The sequence below is a fragment of the Gorilla gorilla genome, chromosome 1 (assembly GCF_029281585.2).
Source record: "Gorilla gorilla gorilla isolate KB3781 chromosome 1, NHGRI_mGorGor1-v2.1_pri, whole genome shotgun sequence".
Classification (NCBI taxonomy): domain Eukaryota; kingdom Metazoa; phylum Chordata; class Mammalia; order Primates; family Hominidae; genus Gorilla; species Gorilla gorilla.
In genome coordinates this window covers 234,313,812-234,332,163 of record NC_073224.2, presented here as the reverse complement: position 1 = coordinate 234,332,163, position 18,352 = coordinate 234,313,812, and the positions used below count along the sequence as shown (strand labels likewise).

The 18,352-nt window shown below is 52.9% G+C and overlaps 1 protein-coding gene across 3 annotated transcripts in view; it reads right to left on the bottom strand.

Annotated features, from left to right (window-relative positions):
• The window catches only part of ACOT7 (acyl-CoA thioesterase 7), a 134,277-nt gene that overhangs the window by 29,791 nt on the left and 86,134 nt on the right, over positions 1 to 18,352 (bottom strand). For all 3 annotated transcript variants that reach the window (XM_031016091.3, XM_031016094.3, XM_055383300.2), the window contains exon 7: positions 978 to 1,094. In XM_031016091.3, coding sequence (XP_030871951.1) covers positions 978 to 1,094 — 117 coding nt within the window. The remainder of the gene's footprint in view (positions 1 to 977; positions 1,095 to 18,352) is intronic.

Sequence of the window (18,352 nt, the reverse complement as noted above, 5' to 3'; positions counted from 1 at the left end):
GTGTGTTCTGCAGTAGCAGCTGCCGGAGACAGCACCAAGGCTGGGCTACCCGGGGCCTGGGAGTCTGCCCCTGCTCAGGCTCTGGTGGGCAGGAGCTGTGGCAAGGAGAGCCAAGCTTGCACTTCTTCCACTCTCGCTTCCCACGACAAGGGGCTGGTCTCAGCCAACAGCTCCTCCAACGAGCCGCTTTAATGAGGTGGTGTCCTCAGAATCAGCACCAGGCCCTGACGATGCTGACACCACCCTCCCTCCGCCTGTGAGGCAGTGCTGCTGCAGGGGGTGCACGGCCTCATCTCAGCAGACGTCACACTGACAAAAATCACCACGTGTTGGGTGCACTTCACTGTACTTCTGCAGAGAGCAGTCACGTAAGACAAGCATGGTGACCTCTGCTCATACAAACTGCAGAGGCCTGGCCTGTCAAGCTGGCACACATACCCCAGGGACAGCTGACACCATTTCCAGGCAGGGGCCAGGTGGCTGGGGTTGGATTTTTGTGGTGGAGAAAAACCACCCAATGCCAGTGCTGCCCTGGGTGGCGTGGGCAGGGCTGGCCGAGGAGGGGCTCCTGCGGGCTTTTCTGTACTGACCCTGCCACTGCCTAAATCATGAATCATTAATTCCGCTCCCAAAATGAAATGTGCTGCCATGAGGTTTGGTGTCCAGGGTCGTGGCAGCTGCAGGCACAGGACCTTCCCAGAGCTCTGTCTGTGGAGCGTTTTCAGAGGGTGAGTTTAGGCAGGTCTTTAGGAGGATAATGGCTCTGTCATATCTGAGTCAAGGATTTTACCAGATTGAAACATCAAGTCAATAAACAGCAAGGACAAAGAAAGAAACCTCAGCTTCCTGTTGCCTGCGGCAGATGGGCACACACCAAGGCCCACATGACCCTGGGTGTGAACAGAAAACAAACTGGTGCAGGGACCCAAGCAGCCGAGGGCCACGGCCTCCCTCGTCTTTGCCAGAAGAGTGGTTACCTTTTCTGATCTTGTCATGAAAATTAATGGCGTCCACGGAAGCTGTGACGATGTTGGTCTTGCAGTGGCGTGCAGCCACGATCCCGGCGACCTCATCCATGAGCTTCATGGTCACACCTGCGGAGAAAGGGACATGTGGCAGATGAGACACAGAGGCAGAGGAGATTATTTCACATCCTGGAAACAAGTTACAACTCAAGCCCTCCCCTCCCACTAGCCACCAGCAAGGGCCGCAGCCAGCAGGGGTGCAGGGTGCTCGGCCGCATGTGCTGTGGCTCACGCGCTACATGGGGCTTCCTCAGATTTTAAAAAAACGACCATGGCTGATATGCCAGGCCACTAACAAAACAGCCCTTTTCCTGTCCTCTACAGATATCTCACCCTGCTGGGCAAGTTTTGTTACAATATCAACTGGGATGGCTGCAATCCTAAAGTCACAGAACAGCACGTGCTGGCGAGGATGTGGGGGAAACTGGAACCCTCCTCCACTGCCAGTGGGAGCCAAAGGTGCAGGTACTTTGGAAACAGTTTGAAGTTTCGCAAGAGGATAAACACAGAGGGACCGTATAACCTAGCAATTCCACTCCTAGGCAGATACCCAGGAGAAATACATGTTCAACAGAAACTTGTACAGAGCTTTCACAGCAGCATGTACACATAGCAGCCAAAAAGCGGAAACAACTCAAAGATCCACACAGGATGAATGGAGAAACAAAATGTGGCCTGTCCGTACAACAGAACAATAGACGCTGACTAGGAATGAAGCTTGAAAACGCTGTGCAAGCAAAACGAGCCAGACACCAAAGACCACACACTGTATGCTGCCATTGACAGGAAAAACCCAGAATAGGCAAGTCCATGGGGACAGAGGGTAGATTAGGGGCTCCCTAGGGATAAGGGATTAGGGGGATATGGGAATGACCACTAATGGGTACAGGGTCTCTTTGTAGGAGTAATGATAATGGTCTCAAATTGACGGCAATAGTAGTTGCACAACTCTGTGAAAATACAAAAAAAAAAAAAATCAACAACTTGTACACTTTATTTTTGTTTTTGAGACAGGGTCTCACTTTGTCACCCAGGCTGGAGTACAGTGATGTGATCTTAGCTCATCGCAGCCTCAACCTCCCCCGGCTCAGGTGATCCTCCTACTTCAGCCTCCAAAGTAGCTGGGATGACAGGCACATGTTACCACACCTGGCTAATATTGTTGTAGATGGGGTCTCGCTTGTTGTTTTTTTTGCAGATGGGGTCTCGCTATGTTGCCCAGGCTGGCCTCGAACTCCTGGACTGAAACGATCTGCCCACCTCACCTCCCAAAGTGCTGGGATTACAGTCGTGCTACTGAGCCAGGCCAGTACACTTTAAATAGGTGAAATGTGTGGTATGTGGATCATCTTCAGTACAGCTGTTATATCAAACAAACAAAGACTCACTGAAAGAATACTGGAGAATACTCGGGCTGCAGATGTCCGCTTTTACTCAGTCTCTCTTATTTGATGGGCCACCACTGTGCACGTGCTGGTCCCCCACCCCCAGTTCTCATCCCCGGCACAACACATATATTACAATTATTTCAATTTTTAAATTTTTTTTCTTTTTTTTGAGACGGAGTCTCGCACTGTCGCCCAGGCTGGAGTGCACTGGCGCGATCTCCGCTCACCGCAACCTCCGCCTCCCAGGTTCAAGCAATTCTCCTGCCTCAGCCTCCCGAGTAGCTGGAACTACAGGCACATGCCACTATGCCCAGCTAATTTTTTGTATTTTTAGTAGAGACGGGGTTTCACTATGTTGTCCAGACTGGTCTTGAACTCCTGACCTCATGATCCGCCCACTTCAGCCTCCCAAAATGCTGGGATTACAGGCATGAGCCACCGCACCTGGCCATAACTTTTAAATTTATTTTTTATTTTCTTGCAGAGATGGGGTCTTGCTATATTGCCCAGGCTGTTATCAAACTCTTGAGCTCAAGTGATCCTCCTGCTTCAGCCTCCCAAAGTGCGGGGATTACAAGAGTAAAGTAGGCCACCGCTCCTGGCTCTTATTTCACTTAAAAATTTAAAATGTACCTTTACTTAGGTTGAACTACATGAAATTGCCAATAGTCAACAATATTTGACTTACAAAAGCAGCAAAGTGATATTAACCAACTTAACACCTATTAGAAATTTTAGAAAGTTATGTACATTCACCCTACGACACAGAATGATTTTTTTTTTTTTGACACGGAGTCTCGCTCTGTCACCAAGATTGGAGTGCAGTGGCGCAATCTCAGCTCCCTGCAACCTCCGCCTCCCAGGTTCAAGCTATTCTCCTGCCTCCGCCTCCTACTAGCTGGGATTACAGATGCGTACCACCACACCCAACTAATTTTTGTATTTTTAGTAGAGACGGGGTTTTGCCATGTTGTCCAGGCTGGTCCCAAACTCCTGACCTCAGGTTATCTGCCTACCTCGGCCTCCCAAAGTGCTGGGATTACAGGTGTGAGCCACTGCACCCGGCCAAGGACACAGAATGATTCCTAATAAACCCAGAGAGAGGCAGAAAACCAGACTCCATCCCACAAGCGAAAACCAGACTTGTACAGTCACGTTTAGGGTGGGAATCAAATGCCCATAGCATCCAGCAGGTGAAGCTGGAAAGAGCAGAATTAGTGGGGGCCCCGAGCAGAGGCCAGCCAGGGCCCCCTGCTGCTCAGCTCCTACCTAGTGCCCCCCATGGGGACCCCATTCTTCAAGAAACACATCCACCTAATGAGAGGCATGTATCTTGTGGGCATCCGGACTCTACCAACTGGAGAAAAAGATGAGCACCTGGGGAGATGTGAACACTGATTGGGTATTTGACGATACAAAGGACTTATAAGTGTGTTTGGGAGGACGTGATAGCGCTATTGTGGGTGTTCAAGGTAGGAAGTTATCTTTTAGATACAATATCTGGGATCTGCTTCAAAATACCGCAGTGGGAAAGAGGTGAGGCAGGAACGGGCAGGTGTTGCCCATTGCTGGTTCTGGGAGACGAATACCCAGGGGCTTGGGATGCTCTACACTCTGCTTTTGTGTATATCTGAGCATTCCCAAAATAAAAAGCTAAAACAGAGACATGGGTGTTATTGATTAAAGCATTATGTTTTTATTACCATGACTTTTCCCACAGGAGCTAAAAGAAGATGCTGCTAAATGAGGTAGGACAGGTGAGGGGAGGAGGGACCAGGTTCACGTTCACTGCACTTTCGCCTGTCCTTTCAAACACCTGGTGCATCTGTTCGGCTCAACCTGTGCTGGGGGCATCAGCATCCCCGTCTTTCTTTTTCTTTTTGAGAAAGAGTCTCTCTCTGTCACCCAGGCTGGAGTGCAGTGGTGCAACCTCGGCTCACTGCAACCTCTGCCTCCCGGGTTCAAGCGATTCTCCTGTGTCAGCCTCCTAAGTAGCTGGGATTACAGGAGCCCGTCACCATGCCCAGCTAATTTTTGTATTGTTAGTGGAGTCGGGGTTTCGCCATGTTGACCAGGCTGGTCTCAAACTCCTGACTTCAAGTGATCCACCTGCCTTGGTCTCCCAAAGTGCTGGGATTACAGGTGTGAGCTACTGCACCCAGCTGCATCTCCATTTTTCAATCAGCATCCCCATTTTCAAATGAACAACGGAGGCCCTAAGTCACATGGAGGTCCGATTCTGAAGAAAGAGTGCAGGTGAAATACTGGGAAAACAGCTGTTTGGCAAGGGAAAGAATCCTAGGCACCGGATTTTCTCCCCCAAGCAAATAAGATGCCACTCCGGGTGCCAGGCAGGGCAGGGCACCTCTGGGCTTCAGGCGGCTTGGCTCTCACAGTTCTGCAAGGTGGTTTTATGTTGTTATTGGAAATAGAAGGTGCAGCTTGGCCAAGCCACCACCAGGCTCTCCTGGTCTCTCTCCCATGAAAAGGGGCCTCCATGAAGGCCCAGCAAGCCCAGCCCTCACAGGGTAGAGGACAGTTGGGCCAGGTCCCTAGACCAGGACGGCAAGGAAGTGAAAACACAAAACAGAATAGGATCATCCATGTGTCAATATCGAGGGCTTCCTTGGAGGGGGCAGCCTCAGCTTCTGAATTAACCACACCCACCTGTGAGTGTGCCCCTACCACAGTGTGGTTCAGGAGCAGAGTCTGGAATGAGGCCTGGTGCGAATCCCCCGGCCCCATCGCCCATGCCTGGAGGGGCTTGAGTCCCTCTGTCCCCGTCTAGAGTGTGAGAGTCACTGCCACAGCCTGGCTGGGAGTGAGTCCCCATCACCTCCGCCACTGCCAGCTGGGTGACCTTGGGCAGGCAGGTTGCCCTCCCTGAGCCGTGGGCTCAGTGTCTGTCAGGCAGAGGAGGTGACGGCGCCCACAGGCAAGGTGACTGAGGAGCAAATGGGATGGCCATGTGGCTGCCAGCAATGGCAGCTGCTATCATGGGATGTGGGGATTTGGTGGACATCTGTTGAGCTGAACACTAATTTAATTTAGGGCTTTGGAGACAGATCTGAGGTTTGGAGGCTAAACAGAAAAGGAAAGAAAAATGAAATAACTCAGAACACCAGGTAACATGCTGGCTGAGAACCCCACACACTTGGCTCAGGTGGGCAAAGGAGGGATCCAGAGGACAGTCGGCCTCCCCTTACCAGGCACCACACACAGAGGGCACAGAGGACAGTCGGCCTCCCCTTACCAGGCACCACACACAGAGGGCACAGAGGACAGTCGGCCTCCCCTTACCAGGCACCACACACAGAGGGCACAGAGGACAGTCGGCCTCCCCTTACCAGGCGCCACACACAGAGGGCACAGAGGACAGTCGGCCTCCCCTTACCAGGCGCCACACACAGAGGGCACAGAGGACAGTCGGCCTCCCCTTACCAGGCGCCACACACAGAGGGCACAGAGGACAGTCGGCCTCCCCTTACCAGGCGCCACACACAGAGGGCACAGAGGACAGTCGGCCTCCCCTTACCAGGCGCCACACACAGAGGGCACAGAGGACAGTCGGCCTCCCCTTACCAGGCGCCACACACAGAGGGCACAGAGGACAGTCGGCCTCCCCTTACCAGGCGCCACACACAGAGGGCACAGAGGACAGTCGGCCTCCCCTTACCAGGCGCCACACACAGAGGGCACAGAGGACAGTCGGCCTCCCCTTACCAGGCGCCACACACAGAGGGCACAGAGGACAGTCGGCCTCCCCTTACCAGGCGCCACACACAGAGGGCACAGAGGACAGTCGGCCTCCCCTTACCAGGCGCCACACACAGAGGGCACAGAGGACAGTTGGCCTCCCCTTACCAGGCGCTACACACAGAGGGCACAGAGGACAGTCGGCCTCCCCTTACCAGGCGCCACACACAGAGGGCACAGAGGACAGTCGGCCTCCCCTTACCGGATGCCACACACAGAGGGCAGAGAGGCCCACGCGGCCACCTCCTGACTAGGTACTAGATCATGGCTTCAGAGAGAGAGAGAGAGAGAGAGAGCAAGTGTGTGTGTGTGTGTGTGGCATGTGTGTGCGTGTGTTTAAGGGGCTTAGTAGCGGCAGAGCTGGAGCCCACAGACTGAGTTCTTCTAGGTTGATATGCCTCATAAAGAAACTGACTTGTGACCACAACAGCTGGACTAGTGGCCCCACTCACACACACAGCCAGCACAGGTGTGCCACGGAATTCCATGGCATTTCCCACAGACCAACTCTAAATACTGCCCTGGGCAGCCAACAGAAGCTCTGTCAGCCTCCAATGGGGGCCAGGACCAGCTGCATTTGCCATGAAACGCTGACCATTTATATTCAGAAAATGGCAACCTGGTGATGAAGTGACAACAGCTGAGCACAGGAATGATGATGAGCCAGCAGGATTCCAGCAGGACCGTGTGTGCTGGGGAGACACATTGTTAACTGGAGTATGTGAGAAGTTTATCACCAAATGCGCACTATATGTGGCCTTCCTCAGGGGGAGATATGTCACCATCCAGCAGCTAGTCAGGGTCCTCCTAGGAACAAATGAGCCAGGGACAAGCAGGAGTTTTAAGGAAGGGACACCAAAGCCTAGCATCAGGAGCCAGGACAGCACATGGACACAGGGTCCTGATGCTGCTGGGGGCCGTGAGCTGGATGCCAAGGGCAGCTGCTGGCATTGCCGGGGAAGCTGGTGCCAGGCATGGCCCAGCATGTCACATAGAGGAACTCGGCTGCAAGGTCAGTGCCATGAGCCGTGAACTTTGTCTGTTCACTGAGGCAGCCTGAGTCCATGACTCACAGCTGGCCCGTCCCCTCTCCACAAACACGGAATCTCACCGGACCCCACCCGATCCTGACACGTGGCCGGCCCCTCTCCACAAACACGGAATCTCACCGGACTCCACCCGATCCTGACGCGTGGCCGGCCCCTCTCCACAAACACGGAATCTCACCGGACGCCACCCGATCCTGACGCATGGCGGGCTCCTCTCCACAAACACGGAATCTCACCGGACCCCACCCGATCCTGACGCGTGGCCGGCCCCTCTCCACAAACACGGAATCTCACCGGACCCCACCCGATCCTGATGCGCAGCCAGCCCCTCCCCTCTCCACAAACACGGAATCTCACCGGACAGCACCCTATCCTGATGCGTGGCCGGCCCCTCCCCTCTCCACAAACACGGAATCTCACCGGACAGCATCCTATCCTGATGCGCGGCTGGCCCCTCTCCACAAACACAGAATGACCAACACCGGGTCTCACCGGACAACACCCGATGAGGCAGCAGCCTCCCTGTCTCCATTCTACAAGTCAGGAACCAGACACATGGAGAGTCACGCTTCCAAAGTCACACCACTAGGGGTAGGATGGGACCTGACCTGACCTTGGGCCACCAGAGGCAATGCCATGTTGCCTCCCCATCCTGTCCTGTGACATCGAGTCCAGAGTGGAATTCTTCCCAAGATGATTGCAGGAAGGAGCGTTCAAAGTCACAGACCCAGAGTGCCCAGTGCTGGCCACCAGCTGGTGTCATCAACTCAGGGTGGTTTAGCTGTGGGGGAAGGAGGAGGGAAAGGAAGGGTTCGTGTTGGATTTAATGTTCGGAACTTAGGAGGTGCCTACAATTAACCCCTTGTTCGTCCATCCTGAAAAGCAGAATGAGAGAATAAATGGAAGGAGTTGTAATCAGCTCCTTCAAACCGGGGTTTGCCCCATTTATCCAAAAGGCTACCTTGTTGGTATGAGACTCCACAAGGGACCTCATGTTACTGAAAACCTCGCAGGATCCAAAGCACATGACAGTCAACCCCGAGGGGAAGATGTGAGCGGCTGCTGAGTGCCTGGTGTGCGAATACCCTCTTCACCACCCCCATGCTCCTGCAGGCTCCACACGGCACCCCCAGACCACACTGCATGATGTGACAAGGACACCTGCACTGGGTGAGGACCTGCCTCGTTGTCCCTGTGTCCCTGACCCAACACGGAGCTGGCATCTGGTGCTCAGGAAATGGTTGCTGAATGAATGAATAAATCAATGAATGAATGCAGGTTGACTAACAGGTCACAACCAGCCCAAGCAAGCTGCCCCAGCCACAAAGTATGTGGCTCCTTCAGGCAACAATTTGCGTCAAGAATTAGTCACAGATGAGGGCAGGAAAAGCTCATCCAGTCCCAGAAACCCCAAAGCCAGCTGAGCTTGATGACCGGCCAAAAAACCAAGCCCACACTCAAAATGATCTTGCTGTGTGAGCTGGACGGTGACATTTACAGGGACAGCCTCCTCCAGCCCCAGCAGCCAGCACACACGCACCGGCCTGGGAAACCATGCAGAGTTTAGATCAGCGGCAGACCTGCTATGAAACAACAACCTTATACCAACGATGCAAAAGGCCAAGACTGGTGGATGGAGTCAGTGCTATTCTGGGGCCCAGGCCAGGGGGGCTGTCATAATCCCACCACGTGTGTCTATTATCAGATTATACCCCACACCTGGAGTTTTATTCTAAGGACCCGGAACAGTGACTCACGAGCAGTGGGAAATCAGGACGGTGTAGCATCCTGACTCTGGCAGACAAGGAGGTCTTTCAAGACCTGGGCTGGCCTCATGGACACTGGCCAGGGCAGCAGGCAGGAGGGCTCTGAGCTCCCAAAGGATCTCATCTGGAAGGATCTTTGTCCACTTCAGGTCATCTGCACCTCCCAGAGAAGTCATAGTAGGATCCTGGGCCAACTCAAGGCCAACTTTACGACTCAGGAGATAACCTTTCTCGGGGAAACACTTAGAACGGTCCAAAAACCAAGCGTTTGGCCTTGCGACAGCGAAGGCTCCCAGTCCCTGCAGGTGTTGAGGCAGCAGGATCAGAGGCGGGAGCAGAAACCCACCCGAGAAGATGGACCTGGCGAAAAACCAGTGCCTCAGCCTCCACCCACCCCAGTCTGTGTTTTCACAAACGCACTTTTTAGTGTCGATCCAGTGGGCTTGAGAAAAACATAGAAAAACCATGGTCTGTGTGTCAGCTGAACTCTGCCGGCTACTTAGAGGGAAGGAAAGTGATCTCATAAAAACTGAGATTTTAATCAACCACTGTTGATCACAAGCCCTCTCCTACTGGCGAGACACAACCCTGGGCATCCTGTTGTAGGGCCTGGTGCCAAGCCTGCTGGTTACCTGCCACCGAGAGAGAGCAATGAGGTCAGATGGTCCCTGCAGAAGTGAGATCATTAGAAAGCCACGTGCCCATCGTGGCCTGCGTGTAAAGACCGCTACCACACAATGCCTGTGTCTATGACGGCACACACAAGACACTATAATCAATGTGTTAACTGAGAAAACTAAATTTTAAGAAAACAACCCAGAAAAACATAGTGCCTTCCTCACAACTGCCTTTCTTGCCACCACTGCCCACCTGGGCCCCTGCCTTGCCAGAGGGAGCTGCCCCCCCTCTGACGCTGGAAGTCACTGTCTCCCTTTCACTTTCTTCCACTGTATTTAAAATATCGAGTGCCTAAGTTTTTTCCAAGATGCTTCTTTCCAGCTTCCTACTGAAAAGCCTCATCAATTTCCCCCACCGCAGGCGCAACGGGTGCTGCCAACGTTGGAAAATAACTTTGGCACATTACAGTCCACCGCAGGCAGTCCTCATCTCCCAAGATCTGTAATTTAAAAGATGACAACAAAATTGTAGGACGCGCCGTCCTTGGAGCTGCATTTATTTCAAGAATTACGGGGGAAAAAAAAGACTTTCTTGGCCACTAATGCATACACGTTAGGTACCAAAGGTATTTTTAATTGTAACATTTAACTGCTTACAGGTTTTTGTTTTGTGTTTTTTTGTTTTTAAGTATTGATCTGTCAACTGGCTTAAAAATAAGGCTTCATTTTCTTCTCCCAAGGCCTGGCTCGTGACTGGGTCAGGCTTGCCTGCAAACCCAAGGCGGCAGTTCACAGCTCGGAGCCCGTGTGCCGCTGTCTGTTCTGTGGGCGGCAATCTGAGATGCCCCCATTTCTATATTTAATCCCAACTGATGGAGCGTGGGCGCCAGCCTCCTATATTAAGAAAATGATAGTAACTTCATCTTGTTTTAAACACCCCACCCGTTAGTAATTACAAGAGTTCTGAAAAGATCCGGTTGAGTGAGAGCCTGCGAGACAGCCCCGGCCTCTCCCTCCCGGGCTCTGCGGCTGGGAGTTGAGTGAGAGCCTGCGAGACAGCCCCCGCCTCTCCCTCCAGGGCTCTGTGGCTGGGACCATGGACAGACAAATGTTCACTAAGTGGTTCCCGGACGTCTGGGAGCATCATAGACCTGGGGAGAAGGGCCAAGAGCTGCCCACGCCCATTGATTCCTCACCTTCTATAGAGTCTGAAGCAGGGAAGGGGGGAGGTCTTGACTGCTTCCTGATGTTTGAGTATCCATGCTTCACTTTCAAAATAAGGAAGCAGAGAAAGGGTAGATGGATTTTGCATCCCAACTGCCATGGAGGCCCAAGCAAGAGGAGGCTGCAGCTACACACGAGCCCCCAGGCCCACCCCTAAGAAGGACAGGCCAGTGAGAGGCTGCGGCCTCAGCCTGAAGGCTACCAAAGCAAGGTCGCTTCCTGGAAGGCCCAGAAATTTTGGTGGGGTGTCAGTTTCCTTCCAAGAGTCCAGGGGACGCTCCTTTTGAAGAGTTTGTGTTCATCACTTGGAACAGGGAAATGTTGTCAGTGGGTATCTGCCACGCATGCCCCTGGCGACCACAGCTAAAGAGAGAAGCACAGGCTGGACAATGTGGCACCAAAGAAAAAAAAGAAAAGAAAAACACCCCCACCCGACCCGTACACAGGTAGAAAAGGACGTTCTTACGGTTCATGGCAAGACCTCAACCAAATACTCCATATTTCTGGAAAGGGGTCAGTGCCCCATGATTTGAGAGGGATGACGTGCTGGCCACCAGGGACCCGGCTGAGAGGAGGACCCAGTGTGGGCAGGACAAAGTGAGTTCCTGGGACAGGTGCCTGTAGGATGCCTGGACTGGAGCGATATGAACCCCACGCCCAGGCTTTCAGGGTTGACACCATCTCGGGGTTCAAGGTTCAAGTTCACCAGTCCCCATGTCCCGCTCCCCCGCTGAAGCATCAGGATGGACGTGAAGCTGTTCTTCAGAACAGAAGAACGTGGAGAACGATGTTTTCAAACACCAAGATCCTAGAAGGCGAGTACTAGAAGGAATTTAACTGCAGCCTGTGCCACTCAGCTTCACGAGGAAGAAAGCGGCGTCCCAAAGCGTTTGTTTGTTCACCTCTTGACCCCCCTAGACCAGAAGTTCCTCAAGAGTAGGGAACAGCTCTTCGTCCACCTTTTTCCTTCCTTGCCCCAACGCTGAGGGTCTGGTGTGTTGTGTCCCACGCAGCAGTGGGGGCTCCAGCCAAACAAGGTCACGGAATTGGAAAAGAGCAACTGTGCCCTCTTTTGCATTTTTCAGTGAAAGTCAACTCCTCCTGCAGGTGCAAAAGGTTGTTTTTTCACAACTGCCCCAAGAAGACCAAGTGAACAAGAGCGTCTTGGTGGAGGCCTCACTTGCGTCCCCTCCCATGTTTTCTCTGCCTTCCCTTTCCTCTGCCTCCTCCTATAGTCTCAGGCTAAGCTGTGCTGTCCCCTGGCCTCAAGACCCCCAGCAGCGTTGTTTGGCTCCCCAGCAGCTAGACACCTGCATGGATGTTTGTCACAGAAGGTTTGACTCCCAACCGACCAGCAGGGCTGTGTCTTGTTCACAGTGTCCCTGGTGGAGCACGGAGGGGCTCGGCACACAGGAGGTGCCTGGTCACTGGTTCTCGAGTTAGAGAGTGGTCATTACGTATTTCTCACGTGCAGCGCACGTGCAGCCTGGCACAATCCTCTGGGTGGGGCTGACTGCGCGGCGCCAGCACAGTCCGCAGTCCTTCCCACGCAGGACCTTCATTTTTCCCAGTCCAGTCATTCAGCTACTGAGTGCTGACTCCATGCCAGGCCCTGCGCTAAGTGGGAACGCAGCAGTGAACAGACAGACAGAGGTCATAGCAAAGTGTGTCAGGAGTGATGGTGCCTTGGAATAAAAAGTAAGCGGAGGCAGTCTAATTTATACAGAGTGCTCATGAGAGGTCTCTTTCCTTTTCTTCAGAGACCTGGAGAAAAACACAAGCAGCCTTGCAGTTGTCTGGGTAACCCAGGTAGAGAGAAAGAACCAAGACCCTGGCAGAAGGAACAGCAACAGGCGGAGGGAACAGCAACCAGGCAGAGGGAACAGTAACAGGAGGAGGGAACCACAACAGGCGGAGGGAACCACAACAGGAGGAGGGAACCACGACCAGGCGGAGGAAACTGCAACCAGGCGGAGGGAACTACAACCAGGCAGAGGGAACCGCAACAGGCAGAAGGAACAGCCACAGGTGGAGGGAACTGTGACCGGGCAGAGGGAACTACAACAGGGCAGAGGGAACAGCAACAGGCAGAGGGACCCACAACCAGACAGGGAACTACAACTGGGCAGAGGGAACCACAACAGGCAGAAGGAACAGCAACAGGCGGAGGAAACTGCAACCAGGCAGAGGGAACCACAACCAGGCAGAGGGAACTACAACCAGGCAGAGGGAACCGCAACAGGCAGAAGGAACAGCCACAGGCAGGGGGAACAGTGACCAGAGGGAACTACAACCGGGCAGAGGGAACCACAACAGGCAGAAGGAACAGCCACAGGCGGAGGGAACAGCGACCAGAGGGAACTACAACCGGGCAGAGGGAACTACAACAGGCAGAAGGAACAGCAACAGGCAGAGGGAACCACGACCAGGCAGAGAGAACTACGACCAGGTGGAGAGAACTGCAACCAGGTGAAGGGAACAGCGACTGGATGGAAAGAAAAGCGACCGGGCGGAGGGGAAAGCGACCGGGCGGAGGGAAAAGCGACCGGACAGAGGGCTCCCAGCACAGCCAGTACATCTCCCCAGACCCTCCTAGACTGTCATAGCTGGCGCAGTCAGTGGCTCTTTACTGATAAACTTATTTGTAGACTGAAGATAGCACAGAATAGAAAACCACTACGTCCTGGCCACTATTTTCTGCCATGACAGCACTCCCTGCCAAGGCCAATCAAGTCATGTTCGCCCTGTCGGCTTTCATTTACTCCCTTGACCCAGGTGTGCACACTGTGACTTGGGGCTGGCAGAGCACGCAAAACAGACGTGGTCTCCAGCCTCGGCAGCAGAGGCCGAGTCATCCCAGTTAAGGGGCTCAGTCATGACCTCACACCCACATTCTGCAAACCAGGTGCCAGGGCAGTGCCCAGTAGGCTGCAACTAGAGGGTGCTTGGACTTGGATGGGACAGCGGAACAAGCTCTGATGGCCCAAACTTTACAGGTTCTGTGTTGGTAAAGACTTGGATTTGGGGGATTGCAGTAGGGGGCTGGGAGGACAGCTCCAAGATATGGGGAGAAGAGGGACCCAGAGTCCCACATAGAGACATAAAGTCGGCCTGCTCCTGCCCTGAGTCTTTCCGCCTCCTTCCTGTGGGTGGATTTTGTTATTTTTTTTTTTCCAGTTCCAACACTTAGGTATTTTTTATTTTTCCTTTTAAGTAATAAGCTCAAAGTTTGTCACTTTTACTCCGAAAACATCTTTAGCTATCTCCCCCTGATTTTGATAGGAAGTATTCAGTTTTCATTATCTTCTACATAATCATAAGTCCAGATGTTACTTTTTCTTTGGCCGGCAGTTATTTGCAGGAGTGTTCCATTTCCAGGGGCTATGTTCTCGTTAAGGAGGCTTAGGCTTAATGGGTCTCACTTTAGGGAACTTATAATTAAAACGCTCTTTGTGGTCAAGTGCGTGATCCTATTTTGTAAACGCTCCCCTGGATATGAGAAAAAAGCTTGAGTTCTCCATGGAGCAGAACATTCTCTATGTCTGTAATAATAAAACTAATAAAGTAAATGTAATAAAAGTTATGAAAGTAACTGATCTTTCTTAAATGCCTCCCATGTGCCGCCTTCCCTGTGTTATCTCGTTTATTTGTAATCCCTGCATTATCTCACTGGTGGGGCGGAGAGAAAGGCCCAGAGAGTTTAGGTTAGGTGAGGGCTGCCACAGGCCGCAGCCTCAGGGCACCGTTCACACGTCACCTTCAGAAGTTAGGAGGAGGACAGCAAGTGGGGAATCCAGAGGAAGAGCAGCTCCAAGGTGAAGCTGCCACAGGCTGCCAGAGCTTGGTAGTAACGACCGAGCTGGATATTAGAAAATCTGTCAGTTGCCACTTGGAGGCGGGAGCTGAGGCCATGGGGTCAGGTGAGCTCACGGGAGAAAAGGTGGGAAGAGGGTGAGGGCAGACCTCAGGGGCACACCCACACTCAGGGGCAGGTGAAAGAGGAGGAGGCAGAGCCTCCAAAGAGCCCCAGGGTCCTCACCCTGATGTGGGCAGAACCACTCGGGGTACAATCAACATTCAGACACCCAGGCCCATTCCCCAGCCACCCTGGTGCCCACCAGTGTGGGAGGATGAAGGCCTTGGAAAGCATAATGTCCTGAAATCCTGTGAGGGGACCTCAGGGTGGCCAGGTCAGTGGTGTCCAGTGCTCTGGAGAGGTCCAGGGACATGGGTGGGAGATTGCTGGACATGGGGACACGGTTGCTGGATTCATTGAGACAAACCTACAGTCTAGCTGTGGGTTTCTGAGGCCCCTGAATCATCAGAGCCACCCAGGGCACTTGTTGCTAAAAATACAGGTTTCTGGGCCCCAGCCCAGCCCTGCTGCAGCAAAACCTCCATGAGAAGGGCTGGGGAATCTGTTTGTTTGTTTTGTTGTTGTTGTTGTTGCTTTTTGAGACAGAGTCTTGTTCTGTCGCCCAGGCTGGATGGAGTGCAGTGGTGTGATCTTGGCTCACTGTAACCTCCACCTCCCAGGTTCAAGTGATTATCCTGCCTCAGCCTCCCAAGTAGCTGGGATTACAGGTACCTGCCACTACACCTGGCTAATTTTTGTATTTTTAGTAGAGACGAGATTTCCTCATGATGGCCAGGCTGGTCTTGAACTCCTGACCTCAAGTTATCCACCTGCCTTGGCCTCCCAAAGTGCTGGGATTACAGGTGTGAGCCACCACGTCCAGCCGGAATCTGCATTTTTAACGAGCACAAAGATGGTTTCTAAGGCTCAGATGAGTTTAGGAAACTCTATTGTGGCCCCTCTTCCCTGCCACATGCTCCATCCTGTGCTTCCCAGTACCATGGGAGCTGAGCAAGCCCTCCCGCTGAGGATACCCACCTTGACTTCTGTTTCAGAGCAGAGTTAGTTTTTACTCAGAGCCAATGTGATCAATAAACGTTGAGGTTCTTTTCTAAGCCAGAGAACAACCCATGCCCTCCCTCCATTCCCCTCACACTCTAAAGACCCTGATACAGGAACCGGAGAAGCAACCAGAACAACCCGGATCATCCCATGTACGAGGGCCCCATGAGGGCCCCATCTAGGCTGAAATGAGAGAGACAGGCTGATGTACCACAAAGGTGCGGTGTTGGGGGTGCCAGCCGGGCCAGTTCCCCCAACAAAACCGGTCCAGGGCAGGGCTGGAGCTGCTGCTGTCCGCAAGGCTCAATCTGCCCCTCAAGGTATCTCAACTCCCTCCGTCCCCAGCTGTTGGGGTCTCTTGTGGTATAATTCAGGGAGGATCACAGTAACTAACTGTAGGAATGAGGTTCTGCTTCCGGCTTCTCAAAATAGCTCAAAATGGGTACTAGGCTGCTCACTTAAGGGTACCCAGGAAGATGACAAGACGGATTTCAGAACTGGGAAACTTGCTGAGAAGAAGGGAAACACACTCGTGGACACACGAGTCCAGGAGCGCCCCTTTCTCACAGCCGTTTCTCTTTCCCAGGGTAGGACGTTTGCCGCGGCAGTGCTGCCCCAGCCTGTCCCCGAGAATTCCCTGGGGAGCTTGGGACACTACAGCTCCTGGACACCCCTCGCCCCCACTCCCAGGGTCTGGGTCACCTGTCGGGTGGGGTCTGCGTGTGTGGTTTTAAGAGTTCCCCAAGTGACCTGAATAGGCAGCAGAGACGAGGCCACAGATCCAACCTCTCAGGGGAGGGGCCAACATCATCACCTCAAGTGGAGGAGACATACAGACCGGATCTGACGGAGAAGCGAGAAGAGGGCAGGATGGAGAGGAAGGGCTGGCTCTAAGCAAAAGGAGGCTGCGTCTCCCTCGGTAGAGCTGGTGGCCTAGGAAGGAGCCTGAGACAGAGGGGAAGGCTCCAAAGCTAACCACAGGTTGGGCAGTTAGCAGGGGCCAGGGGAGATGGTTAAGGGGTATTACAAAATTGAAAGAATGAATAAGCCCTACTATTCAACAGCATAGCAGGGTGACCACAGTCAATAATAACTTAACTGTACATTTCAAAATAACTAAAAGAGTGTAAGTGGATTGTTTGTAACACAAAAGATAAATGCTTGAGGAAATGGATACCCCATTCCCCATGATGTGCTTTCTTTCTTTCCCTCCCTCCCTCCCTCCCCCTCTCTCTATCTCTCCCTTTCTTTCTTTATTTCTTTATTTCCAGGCAGAGTCTCGCTCTGTCACCCAGGCTGGCTGGATTGGAGTGGCGTGATCTTGGCTCACTGTAACCCCTCCCTCCTGGGAACAAGTGATTCTCCTGCCTCTGCCTCCCAAGCAGCTGGGATTACAGGCACCCGCCATCACACCCAACTAATTTTTGTATTTTTATTAGAGACAGGGTTTTACCATGTTGGCCAGGCTGGTCTCAAACTCCTGACCTCAAGTGATCCGCCCACCTTGGCTTCCCAAAGTGCTGGGATTACAGGCGTGAGCCACCCCACCTGGCCGATATACTAATTTCATATTGTGTGCCTGTATCAAACCATCTCATGTACCCCATAAATATATATACCTACTATGTACCCAAAAAAATTTTTAAAAAGCTGTCCACAGATGAAATTAAAACTTTTTAATTATATGAGGTGAGCCCACCTGCCAAAACTGCCTGGGAAGGGTGGCCTAGAGTGCAGAGATTGAGAGAGATGTGACACGGCCCGGTGGGGACTCCAGACCAGTAGCCTCAGCATTGCAAGGAGCAAGGGGGTAGTGCAAGTTCTTGGGCCCCTTCCTACTTACCAAACACCTGGGGTGACCCCAGTGAGCCAGAACCATGGCTCTCAACGTGAGTGCACAGCACAATCGCCTGCGGCTGCTAAGCTGGTGGTGTCTGGGGGACAGGAGTGGAGAAGGATGTCACTTCACTTGGAAGAAACACCCAGAAACTGCAAACCACGTGATTTGCTATCCAGATAAATGGGTTAGTAATAAAAAGTCCCTGGAAGATCAAGGATAGGCCAACGGCTGAAGGCTGGAATGGGGAGGGAAGATCAGGCCAGCAGACAGGCAGAGGTTGCGGCCAGAAAGTGGAGGGAAAATCTACAGTCCCTGAATTTCCCAGCAAAAACCTCAGAAGCCAGAAGACATGGAACAAACGCTTCCAAGCCCTGTAAGGAACACTTCTTCCAGAACACCCTGCTCAGCCAGAAGTCGTTTCAGATGCGCAAAGCTCAGGAAGATGACCCTCTAGGCCCCATGACAGAGACTATCTCTTCCTTCATCAGTCACTCCAATGTCTAACAGACGTGTCTGACCAGCGGCACTCACCCACCCACAGATGTGGCCACATGAGGACATTGTGGCCAAAAGGGGAGGGTGCAGTTTCCAACATGCCCTCCACCCCTTTGGGGCTGGACGCTGATGAAGAGACAGGCAACATGTGGCTTACCAAGAGGGCACCCCCGGGCTGGTGGAGCCACAGGGCAGCAGAAGCCTGGGTCCCCAGCACCACGGGGCTGCCTATCGGCTGTGGATCGCTCACAGCTGCATTGTTAGTTCAAAAAAA